This window comes from Protopterus annectens, chromosome 9.part0 (genome assembly GCF_019279795.1).
Source record: "Protopterus annectens isolate FY-2018-M chromosome 9.part0, PAN1.0, whole genome shotgun sequence".
Taxonomy (NCBI): Eukaryota; Metazoa; Chordata; order Ceratodontiformes; family Protopteridae; genus Protopterus; species Protopterus annectens.
Genome location: NC_056743.1, coordinates 496726387 through 496739164, shown reverse-complemented (window position 1 = coordinate 496739164; position 12778 = coordinate 496726387). Strand labels below are relative to the sequence as shown.

At 36.5% G+C, this 12778-nt stretch overlaps 1 protein-coding gene across 1 annotated transcript in view; it reads right to left on the bottom strand.

The window, feature by feature from the left end:
• The window catches only part of LOC122811294 (prolactin-releasing peptide receptor-like), a 209019-nt gene that overhangs the window by 184117 nt on the left and 12124 nt on the right, over positions 1-12778 (bottom strand). Inside the window, exon 2 of the mRNA XM_044083047.1 lies at positions 1-653. This exon is cut by the window's left edge and continues 181 nt beyond it. Coding sequence (XP_043938982.1) covers positions 1-238 — 238 coding nt within the window. The 5' untranslated portion in view covers positions 239-653. The remainder of the gene's footprint in view (positions 654-12778) is intronic.

The following is a 12778-nucleotide window of genomic DNA, read 5'->3' as shown; positions in this document are numbered from 1 at the left end:
TAAAGAAGTTGGTCACATTGTGCATTTTCTTGGTCTTGCAGATCACATAGATGAGGAGGTAATTCCCAAATATTCCAATTAACACAACTAGTGTGTAGAACGGTATGATGAGTGGCTTAAACGTCTGGATCATTTGAACACCTGAAAACTGAGAACTCGAATTTGTGATGTTCTTTACTACAATTTCATAGATACTTGTATTTGGTGACATGCGATCCCAGTTTTCATTTGATTCCATTCTTCACAATTCTGAAGTAACAGAAGTTCTTTTTTTTATGAGTGCTTTTGTAGACTTTTAAATTTATCTGCCCATCTTCATTTTTGAGATATGTAGAATTTTATAAATACTTATAAATACATTCATAACAATTGGCATACATGGATGTTTAATAAAGACCATATGACTGGAAAATGTTTGGCATTCCTAATTTATAGCTGATTTCCTAGAAAATCCTGCAATTTTTGAAAACATTTTGACAAATGCTGAATACTGCTGCTCTCTCCCTTTATTAAGAGACTCATTTTCATTTTACTTTTTTCTGCATTGTTTCACTTTCAGCTCACCAAGGATTTGTCATAATTTGCTATCTCTGCTTGCATTCTCCATATATTACAGCTTTCTGATCTTCACTTGTGAGGAACCTTTCTTGCATCTGGAATACAAATGTCAGATGTAATAGAGAATCATCTTCACCATTGGTATACAAAAAATTGCATCAAATCTTGTCAATTAAAGACATATGTGGCTGAAGTTTTTCAAATTCAACTGTTAAAAAAGTCTTATGATATAATAATTCTATTTGCATTGTTCAGATGATGTAACTAAAATTAATATCAGTATAATAGACACATTATTTTCTGCAGTACTAATAATCACATCTGATATACAACATGAAGAATTTAGATTAATAGCTGTCAATATGCCATGCAAATGCACCAAGTTTTGTAAGGTAATATTCTTTTACATTTTTGTTTAAAATGACTTCTGAAAATCATACAGTTTAAGCAAGTATGAAGATCTTCAGAAGTTTGATTTAAGGAACAAAACAAAGTCTAAACTGATTTATAATCTTTGAGTGTGGGTCTAAGAGGTAAACAGTGCCAGAAATATTTGCAGAGACTCTTAATTTGTTACAAAAAAATAGAATAACGTTGTTTGGAAAATGGACCAAAGAAATCTTAAATCCAATTGGAGAAGGATCATTCCCCAACAAGCTATTACTGTGAAGGAGAACCAGATAAAAAGTAAATCCACTGCCATATATCAATGTACTTAACCTCTGCATAGTTTGGATAAGTAAAAATAAAACTGCCACCATCTTAACTCACCATTGCAGCCAATGTATCTCCTTTTTTTCAAAATGCCAACCTACACTTTTAAAAACATAACCAGGTAGGAAACCCTCAAAGAGAAGATTGCTTATCTTTATCTGTCTTCTGCTTGTACTTTTTTTTTAAGTTGCAGTTAGCAAGCATAGAGAAAATGCAAAACTAGCAGAACCAAGTGAGGCAGTTAGAAGGATCTACACGGGCTAGGCCACTTATCTTTCTAGACTCATGAATTCGAAACTTGGATTAGTGGGACTGAATGAGTGAAAATGTGAACTTATATATGCTAAGTCTAATATTCCCATTTCTCAAAATATTCTTTTTCAACACGGTATGTCATTTTCAGAGTTTATATATATATATATATATATATATATATATAAAATTTGGGGGGGTGCAGAAGGATTTCCTCCCTGCAAAAGACAGCTTTAATGGAGAACAATGATGTTGGACTTTTGCCGCTCTCTAGTATTTTTTTTTTTTGATTTTTCATTTTTACTTCTGGGGATCATACTTATAAGTCTCAGAATTACAAGAGGAAGGCACACTCGGTGTCTTGAGAACGGAAATGTATATGAACTTCACTTCTAGCGTGAAATCCTTGTGTTCAGCATGGAAAACTCTGTCAGTGCCTCAATATCTGTGTATGTCTGCGTCAGTGCCTGTGTGTCTGTCTGTCTGTTCTTCTACATCCTTGTGTGTGTCTACACAACAATGACATATTTAATAGGCAAATTTTGTTTCTCTATCTTGAATATATTTTAATGTCAAATACTTCCAATAACAATTACATATTCATAGGTTCATACTAGGCTATCTGCCCTGGGGCATTTATAAGCCTAGCCCGATTGTGTTTGGCTTACGCCACCCCTTGATTTGAGTATACTGTGCCCTTTTTAAAGTTTAGTTTACTGTGCCTCTAATAGTGACACGGAAGTAATCCCCGGGACAAACCTACAATCCCCCATCCACTCATCAAGATTCTTTTTGAAGAGAGCCAGTGAGGTGCTCTGCCTAACATGAATTGGAATTCTATTCCAGAGCGAAGGGAGCCTCTGGGTTATGAATCTGTCCCTCCAGCATGTTCTGTTTATTTCTGTGCTGAGGTTCAAGTCCCTCAAGCGCGTGGCTCTAAGGGATTTAGATTTACTGAGGTGGAGCATGTCCATTAATTCTGGGTTGGACATAGCTTTATATGTCAGGCATAGATCGCCTCGAAGTAGGCGGTATGCAACTGAGTAGAGCTGGAGTTTTTTTAACCGAGCAGCATATGGCATCTGTTTGAGTCCCTTGATCCTCCTGGTGAGGTACTTTTGGGGTCTTTATAATTGCTGCAGGTGTCGGGTAAGGTACATCGCAAAGGGGGCATTGTATTCTATGATGGGCCTGATGAGGGATGAATAAAGGGGCACGATAACCTCTCTTGATCTAGATGTGAATCCTTTCATGATGAGGTGGGCTATGTAGAAGGTCTTTCTAACCACTTTGGCAATGTGGTTGTCAAAGGAGAGATTGCTATCAACTTGGGTCCCCAGATCCCTAATTACTTTCTCTGTACTTAATGGGTTACCACCTATGTGGTAATTTGTGGGCACATTGTTTTTGCCAAAGGGTATGACTATACAATTTTTGGCATTTAGCTTTAGACCATGGCTCTGGCACCAGTTATCCATCTCTGCGAGACCTTTTTGAAGGATGTTTGTGTCAGCTGGAGAGTTGATTATGGCGCCCAGTTTGCAGTCATCTGCGAATTTGGTGAGCCATAGTCCTCCCACGTTGGCCTGTACCTCAGAAAAGTAAATACCGAACAAGAGAGGTCCCAGGACAGAACCTTGTGGGATGCCACTTGTGACCGGTTTCGAGTCTGACATGGCTCCAGCAACTCTGACTCTGTGGGTTCTGTCTTTGAGCCAGTTTGTGACCCATCTTGTGACATAAAGGTTTATATTTAGGCTGGATAGCTTATCTATGATGCCCGAGTGGGGTATTGTGTCAAATGCCTTTGTGAGGTCCAGATAGGCTGTGTGGACTACCTTCCCTTCATCTATGGCCTTGGTGACTGTTTCAAAGAAGATGACCAGGTTCAAAAGGCAGGATCTGCCCTTGATTAAGCCAAATTGGGTAGGATCTAGTGTCTGTAGGTCCCCAATGTCCTTGTTTATGAGTTACATAATGATCCTCTCCATAGCCTTGCAGACTAGGCTAGTCAGGCTTATGGGGCGATAGTTTCCAGGGTCGCAGAGGCGCCACCTTTGTGGAGTGGGACCACTGTTGCTGTACGCCATTCTTTGGGCACATATCGTGTAGTGAGGCTGAGATTGTACAGCAGTTTTACTTGAGGGATTAGTTCTTCTTGGAGTTCATGTAGGACACAACCCGGGATGCCATCTGGTCCCATGGAAGCAGTGTTTTTTGCTTTGAAGAGGGCGGCCTTCACCTGAGCATCAGAGATGTTTGGGAGGCCGCACTCTGCTGGGATAGATACTTGCTCTTTTGGGGGAGAGGGGGTGGAGAAGTTTGCACTGAACCTGTCTGCCAGGATATTGGTGATGTCTGTGGGTTCAGTGTATTTTTTGTCGTTTAGAATCAACTCAGAACAAGTCTGGGAGTTGCATCCCAGGTTCCTGACATAACTGAAAAAAGCCTTATGATTGTCTTTAGTGTCCTGTGCAATTTTTCTCTCGAAGCTGGCCTTGGAGGATTTTATGAGGGATCGTAATTTTTTGCTAGCACTGATCAGAGATGCCTTCCCTTTTAGGGATTTTGCTCTATCATGTAGTAGCTTCCTCCTTCTGTTGTACAGTTTATTTATGGGTGAGGTCCACCAGACTGGATGTCTGCCTTTGGATGATTGGGTCTTGATTTTGTTTGGGATAGCATGATCCATGCATTCCTGGAGATGTCCGTAGAATGCGTTTATATAGGATTTTGCAGTTTGGGCCATAGTTTCCACTGGCCCTGGGGCCTTGAAGGATTCCATTTCGGTTTTGAGAAGTGTGAAGTTCACTTTTGAGAAGATTTTCAGTATGGTTTTCTGGGCTGGGGGTGGGGTCGGGATGTGGATATCCAGTGAAATTAATTTATGGTCTGATCTTACCAATGAGAGATATACTTCTGGTATGGAGCATAGAGTCCCCATGTTGGTAATGATCAGGTCTAGTATGTTTTCCCCTCTTGTGGGAATGGTGACTAGTTGTTCCATAGCATTTGAGTTTATAAATTCCAGGAACCTTTGGGCTAAGGTGCTGGGGCTTGAGTAATGCTCCCAGTCTATGTTTGGGTAGTTGAAGTCACCCAATATAATGGTGTTCAGAGAGATCTTCATGTTCTCCAATGTTTTCAGGAAAGCCGAGTGGGATTCCTGAGTTTGAGAGGGTGGTCTGTAGGATGCTATAAACTGAAAAGCAGTCTTGTCCACTGTCAGTTGCACATGGATGGTCTCCGATACTTCGTGCAATGCCACTAACCTGGAGGTGTGGATATCCTTGATAAATATGGAAACCCCCCTCCTTTTCTGGTTCGGTCCGGGTTTTGGGGCTGAAAAGCATGATATGAGGTATAACCTGGAAGTGCTGGGGTGCTCTCTGGAGCCTTGAACCAGGTTTCTGTCACTGCACAGATATCAATGTTCTCCATACTGAGGAGAGCTTCGAGTGCATGCATCTTGAGGTTAAGACTTCTGGCATTTAGCAATATTACCCTTAGTTTCTTGTTCCTTGTGCTGTCTATGGAGGTGGGTTTGACTTTTGAGACTTGCCTAAAAAAGGCACTATGTGGGTGGCAAGAGCCTTTGCCAATATCCGAAAGCCCAGGGGTGACAGGTGCAAGCCGTCCCTAGCGAAGCAACGTGGCTTGTCGAGCATGTCATCCCAGGCTGACAGACACTGGATCCCCTTTGAATGACACCAAAATTTTAACCAATTGTTAAAATCGATCATTTTGTCTTTATACTGTGGCATCATTTTAGGTGAGGGTAAGATGCTGCTCAAGGTCAGGGTCATACCGGCCTGGGCTACATGATCAGAGAGCTCCTCTATGTCTCTTTTCATGTAGTAGAGGGAGGTACGTCTCAGGTCATTCACGCCAGCATGTACAATGACTGAGTCATATTTGCATTTGCTTTGTACATCAACTGTCAGAAATGTATACTAATAATTAAACTAATGCAAAACAACAAACCTAAACCCCTGGATAGGTGTTTCAGGGAAATAAACATTCTACGTTTGGGGTGGCCAACCTCCAGCACTTAGTCTCACAACACCCCCAGTTGATTGTTTCCCTGTAAAGCCCACCTCATGGTGAATTATTGCTTGCATTTCACTGGCAGTATATACCAATCATTTATTTGACTGGCGTGTGTTGTACTCATTATGGATACAGCACAATTAAATGAATTCTATTAGCTTGAAATGGTAGTTTAGTGAAATCCATTATGACAACCCCTGTTTTCTCCATGGGAGTTTGCCTCCACACTTTCTTGAACAGTATAAACAAAGCCCACCACAACAGCAGCATTCACTATTTTGAAGAAAGCTTAAGGGTCTTTCATGTCAGGTTTCACTGAATGTGATTTTAGGCTAATAGGTTTTGCTGAGTCATAGTACTGTTCACTACACATCTTATTTAAAAAAAAAAAAAAAAATCACTGATTGTCAGCTCAGCATGCAAGTACTGGGTTAGTGAAAAGGTCATTTCATAAACCCTGTTTTTCTATCAGGTGGATGAGGGATTGGAAGAATTCTGCTATTTAGTTTTTGATAGTGACGAGAGATGCCCTGTGACACCTTCATCAGTAAGTACAAGAATATGACTGGTTATTTTTATCTCCACTGTACTGAAATGTTAACTGACTTTGTGTTTGGTTCATATGTTTTCACTGTTTCACTGTATCAAAGTGTAGTCATCAAAAGCAACGTTATCAAATCCACTTAGCCTCCAACCACTAAAGTCATTGAACACTTCATTAAAGGGAAAATTCAGTGAAAATGCACAAAAACAGTCATACACATAATCACGCTATTTCTTGTGGAAGTCAGAGGTCACCCTATTCCTCCTAAAATAAGACAAAACACCCCTCACACAAAGAAACTAAAAAACCTCTCCCTAAATGTAATCTGGTCTTTAAACATAACCTTAAGAATAATGTCTAACTCTGATCTTAAAACAAACACTGAGATAATCCTGCTAGCCTCTGACACCGTCTTACTCCTACTTTTAAATCTGGACACAGTTGAAACTGTCCTGACACTGCTGTACCAAACTTATAAAGTTTAAGTGTCATTTAGTTTACTTAAATTGCATTAGTGCCAGTCTTTTGTTAACATCACTGGCATGCATAACACTGGGATGACCGCCGTAAGCAGTATTGCATCTCTTTTCCATCCCCCTTACCCCCTGGACTTCCCTACTTCTCATATCTCTGTTGTTATTTGCCCTGTTAGCTAATACTTTCTAGTTGCTGAGAGGCAGTGCATTGACTGCATATCTACCAAGCAGCACTTTTTAGCCTATGTTAAACTGATAACACAACTGTTTTTGTCACAAATTACTCTGACAATACAGCAAAAGGAGCTGATTCCTTACATGTCTGTAGATTGTTTTTTGTTGTATGCCTGCAGTTTACAAGGTGGTTTCAGCTTGCTGCACCTCCCCCCTTGCTTTGCTCGGGCTCACTCTGCGCCACTAGCCTAGCCCCATTCTCACCCACCCCCTCTTTCATTACATTTATATCCCCTTAGCCACACCCACTTGCTCAGTGACTACTCCCACTTCCTTTCCCCCTCCTTCACACTTCCTGTCCCAACTCTTATCACATGTCAGTGCTGTCACCCCTATACTACCTCTCAAAATGTTATTTTCTTTATACAATTCAATTCTTTTATGCTTTGTATTCCTAACCCTTTCTCTTCTTATCCTTGCAACATCTGTAAACCCACATTCAGTATCACAGAATACACAGCATGCAACCAGCTCCACTTTCTCCCCACAGGACTCTTACTCTAACATTAGCCCTAGCCTGTATCACACATACCCTATTGTTCCTGTAAACAAACTTACTCTCTACATCAATTATTCCTTACACTACTCTCCCAATCCCTTTGACTCCATTCCACACTCTATCTATTCCAAATTATCTTATATCTTTCACCATATTTCCCATATTTTCTCTTCTCTCATCTGTTGTGGAGACATTCACCCTAACCCTGGGCCCTCCAACTCTCCCTCCTCTTCTCACACTACCTCTGCTCAATGTTCCACAACTCTGTATATCACCACCCTAAACTTCCAAAGTATCTGTAATAAATCCTCTGAACTACAAGCCTGTCTCTCTCAAAACACAACCAATATCCTAACCGCTACAGAAACATGGTGAAAACCTTCCATAAAGTACTCATAGTTTCTCCCACCATACTTAAGTATAATTAGAGCAGATAGGATTAGCAAAAAAGGAAGTGGTGTTGCAATCATCTACCCCAATACTTTAAGAATCTCCCCATTTACATATTCTATCCCTCAATTCCAAAACGCTGAGATTCTGATTTCTGAAAATCTTAAATTTGACTTGCATAGTCAAAACAATATCTCTAAAACACACAAGAAGCCAGGAATGCTATATAGACACGGTAAGTTCGTCTCCCTCCCATCTAAACAAACTCTTACACAGGCATACGTTTTGCCTTCTCTAACCTACGGTGCAGCACTATTAACCAGTCTGCAATCACTGTCAAAACTACAAACATGCTACAATAAGATTGCTAAATTTGCTACTAATACCTGCCACTCAACTCACCACTGTATTGCCCTGCATAAGTTATAATGGCCCGAACTTCCTCATTACCTGCTATTCCTCCAGCTCACAATTATTCATAAACGTAGTTATAAACCACAAGACTGCCCTGCATTTAACTCTCTATTCTCCCTATATAACCCAACTAGGTCTCTGCGATCTGAACAACGACAGCTGTTTCAAGTCCATAAACCCAAAATTCCAGCAGGGCAGTTATTATACTCCTGGACCATGGGCAAAAAATGGAACACTCTACCAACACCCATTCAAGTTCAACATTAATCTTTATCACTTTAAAAATGCTTTTCATAACTACTTTCTCACTAACAGGATATGTAACTGCATAATTTCCTCCTCTGCTATTACTTAATATCCCCAATGACCCTGGTAAGTTCATGTGTTTCCCCTACTAATAATCTCACCTGTAGCCTATTCTACTAAATAACTTACTACTAACTACAACCCACTCACCTCTTCCAGACTTCTAACCACCTTTTGCAATACCTTACACTTTCTAAGTCATACTCTACTTCTCCATTTAAATAAAGATATAAAACAACTGCCTACAAACTAATATTCAATACATCCAACTGCCCTGCCATTTTCTTCTCTGTTTATACTGTACCACCCTAACAGACCTCTCTACTTTGAAAATCAAATACTCTTGCAAGTAGAAAAACCTAATTTCTCCATTGGTCAAATGCTCCTCCCCAAGTCCACTGCTAGATTATGGAACTCTCTTCCACTTTTACTTAAATCCACAAGCTCTGCATCACTCTTTTTTTCTCAAAATGTTTTTTTTTTATTTTTCAAATGTATTTGAATGAATTCCATAGTATTTATACATAACATCTTAAATAACTATGTACACTATTTACATTAGCCTGACACAATAACAGATCTTAATGCATACAGTTACTTTATAAGTATGTCCAATCCATTATCAGAGTGTCTGATCAATTATTGTATAGTGTCAATCAATGATAAGTCTTTTCCCCAAGGGTTGTTGATTAAATGGCTTTGGATAAATTCTTAGTTCTTTAATTTTAATTTCCAATAATGCTGTGGTCTTCAGTAGGCTGTAGACGTCTTCCAAAGTTGGTATTGTACTTGTATTCCATCTTCTTGTTATACACTTCCTTGAAATTGCAAGTATAGTCCATACTAGATACATGTTTGACCTATTCAAATGAGGAACTTCGTTCACATTTAATAATATTAGAGCTTTAGTTAAATAAAATGATTCATTAAATAAAGCTTGTAGAAAGTTATTAATACCATTCCAAAATGGCTTAATTTTAACCCAATCAAATAAAATGTGGTTCCAGTCTACATTGTGTACTTGCTCACATCTCCAACATATTCCTTTTATGGAAGAACTAATTTTACTGATTCTGTCTGGGGTTAAGAATGCTCTGTGCAAGCATTTCCAATTAAAAACTTTCCAGTATTGTGTAAAGGATGTATATTTTATCGATAAGATATCTGTTTTAATATCTTCAGTTAACTGTATTGAGTGTCTTTTTGTTATATATTTCCAATATGAGGTTTTGGGTGTTGTTTTATAGTTTATCAATATTTTCAAAAATTTTGAAATACTGTTTCCCATGTCAAAGTCATTGTATATGATTTTGTATATGTATTTCGTACATTTAGGTATTTCTTTAAATGAAGACTTGTTAATTATTCAACTTAAATCTTGCAAATATGACAGAATACTTTGTAAAGTTAGCCAGTCATGTTGTGGAATTTTGTATGTTGTTTTTATTACTTGCATATCTAAAACTTTTAGTTCCTTGATACATTGGAGCCAACAAACAAATCCTTTCTATTCCCAGGAATTCATAATTTCTTTATATATTTTATGTGGAACGTTCTTTGTGACAATATATGGTGTTAAAAGATCAAACCAGATTTTTAAATCTATATTTGCATTAATACTTTTCCCAAATGAGTCAGTGTAATAATTAATCATACGAGTTTTAGTGGGTTTAGTTATGTTATATTGCATACTAATGCATAATATGTACCATGGCAAATTGTTTTTATCTGTTTTAAATTTTTTTTTGTAAATAAAATTCATTTATTGATATTACAGTTAGTAATTCTTTCCAATTTGCAGAGTAATTTGGACTTATACAATCTGAAATTGTTTTAGATATTGTTGCTTTTATATATGTTTGTATATCAGGAAAGTTTAATCCTCCCTGTTTCTATAGTCTGGTATGATGTATTAAAGCTATTTTGTTTCTTTTGGGAAACCATAACATTTTATTAGGTATGCATTTATTTCTTTAAGTATATTCCTTTCTGGTGACAGTTGTATTGCCAAGGCTATATACAGGATCTTGGGCAGTAAAATCATTTGTATTAACTGTAGTCTATCTTCAAATGTTAATATTATTTTGTTACATTTTTCCACAGAGATTTTAATTGTATTGATGATATTATTGTAGTTTTTAGGCTAATTTATTATTATCCTTTCATAACTCAATTCCTAGATATTTAAGGTAGATTCTTGTTTCCCTATGATGTGATCCCCATTAGTCTGCAGTTCTTTTTTTATTTAAAAATAAAAATTTTAATTTTGATTTATTGAAATGGAGTCTTGAAGTCATGTGAAATTTGTCAATTAATATATCTAATTTTTCGAATGCCTCCTTTGTATTAGATAATGTAAATAATATGTCATGAGCAAATAGCATTACTTTAGAATTGTATTTTTCAAAAACATCTATTCCTTTGATTTTTATATTGTTACAAATTGAATCTGCTAATATTTCAATAGCCAGAGCAAATAGAATCAGTGACATGGAACATCCTTCTTTAATGCCTTTTGTTATATGTATAGATTCAGAGGTAAAAGGACAGAACTTAACATATGCTATATTATTTGTATATATATTCTTTAGGAGAAGAACAAAGGATGCAGGAAATTCAAATAGCATTAAGAGTTTGAATAAATAGTCCCAATTTAGGGAATCAAATGCTTTCTGTAGATCTAAGCCACTTATGAGTGGTTATTTTCTTTATTAACATAATCTATAAGAGAAGTTATCCTTTTAATATTGTCATGTGTGTGTCTAGGATATATAAATCCAGTTTGATAATTATTTATTGTTTTGGATAGTGTTGTTTTCATTCTGTTAGTTAATATTGTCATAAATATCTTATAGTCATTATTTAATAATGATATAGGTCTATATGAGGCACAGAGCTTTGGGGATTTGTTTTCCTTTAGGATTGGTGTGATTAAGGAATATCTCCAAGAGAGTGGTATAAAAGCTCGTGATTGAATTTCTAATAGAGTTTTATGGAAGAGGGATAATATCTTTGAAGGGAAAAGTTTATATATTTCCAGAATTATGCCATCTATACCTGGAGCTTTATTATTTTTTTCCCTCTTTTATTGTATCTGTAATTTCTTTGTAGGATATGGGTGCTTGCAGATCTAGTTTTAACTTTTCTGGTATTTTTTTAAATGAGAACATTTTTCATCTAGATTTAATTGATCAATATGTATATTTTCTTTTTGGAAATGTTCCATATAGTGATTTCTATAGGCATCAAGAATGTCACCTATATATTTTCCCTTTCTTTTCATGGAAAATACTTTTAATGTTGTTAGCTTTTAATTGTATTTTGATTCTTGTGGATAAATTATGTAGATATTTGGGAGAAATGGCCAAGGTATTCATTTTTAGTTTTTCTAAACCAAAATGAGTTTTATGTGTTAATTTCATTGTATTTATTATTTAATACTTCTACTTTCTTTTCCATCTCCAAATGATTTTGATTTTTTTTCAGCTTTTACTACAAAAGTTTGGATTGCAGATCTAATAATTCAGAATCCCATTCTCTGATGTTTTATACCAAGTTAGGGTTTTACCATATATGTAATCTTTTAATGAGTCTCATATCATTCTCTGTAGTGTAATTAATATCTACGTCTAACTGTAATTCAGATAAGAACCAGGGTTTGAACTCTTTAATTTTAGTTATATATACTGGAATTCTGTAGTTAAAGATTAATGGTTTGTACCCATTTTGAAGTTTTAGTATCAATGAACTGTGATCTGAAAAGGGGCAGAGAGTAATTGAGAAATTAATGGTTTTAGAGTGTAAGTCATGGACAGCAAATAATTTATCTATTCTAGTTTGGGTACCAAATCTGTGATCTCGATGGGAAAACAACAAAGATTTATCTTCATTAAATTTGAAAGTATCTACAAGATGAAATGATTCTACCCTCATGTTTAAAGCTTTTGATACAGTAGATGTATGCATCAGTCTTTTATTTGTAGTTTCAGAAATATCAAATATACAGTTAAAATCTCTTCCTAATATTAAGTTGCCTTTATAATTATTGGAAATGAAATCCAAGTGTTTTTGATGGTTCCTGTCCCAATGCCTGGGAACCAGTATAGATTGGCTAGAGTCCATAGTCTGGTATTAAATTTAACTATTACTAATGCCATAAGGCCTTCTTTATCTTCATACTTATAAATGATTTCTGGGTTAATCACATTTGTTTTCCATAAAATTCTTACCCCTTTTGTCTTTGTCTTATAAGTGGATTATGCCAATATCATATATTCCTTAGGATTTCATTTGTAATTTCCATTTGTTTTGAAATGAGTTTCTTGAAGGAAGACAATTTGT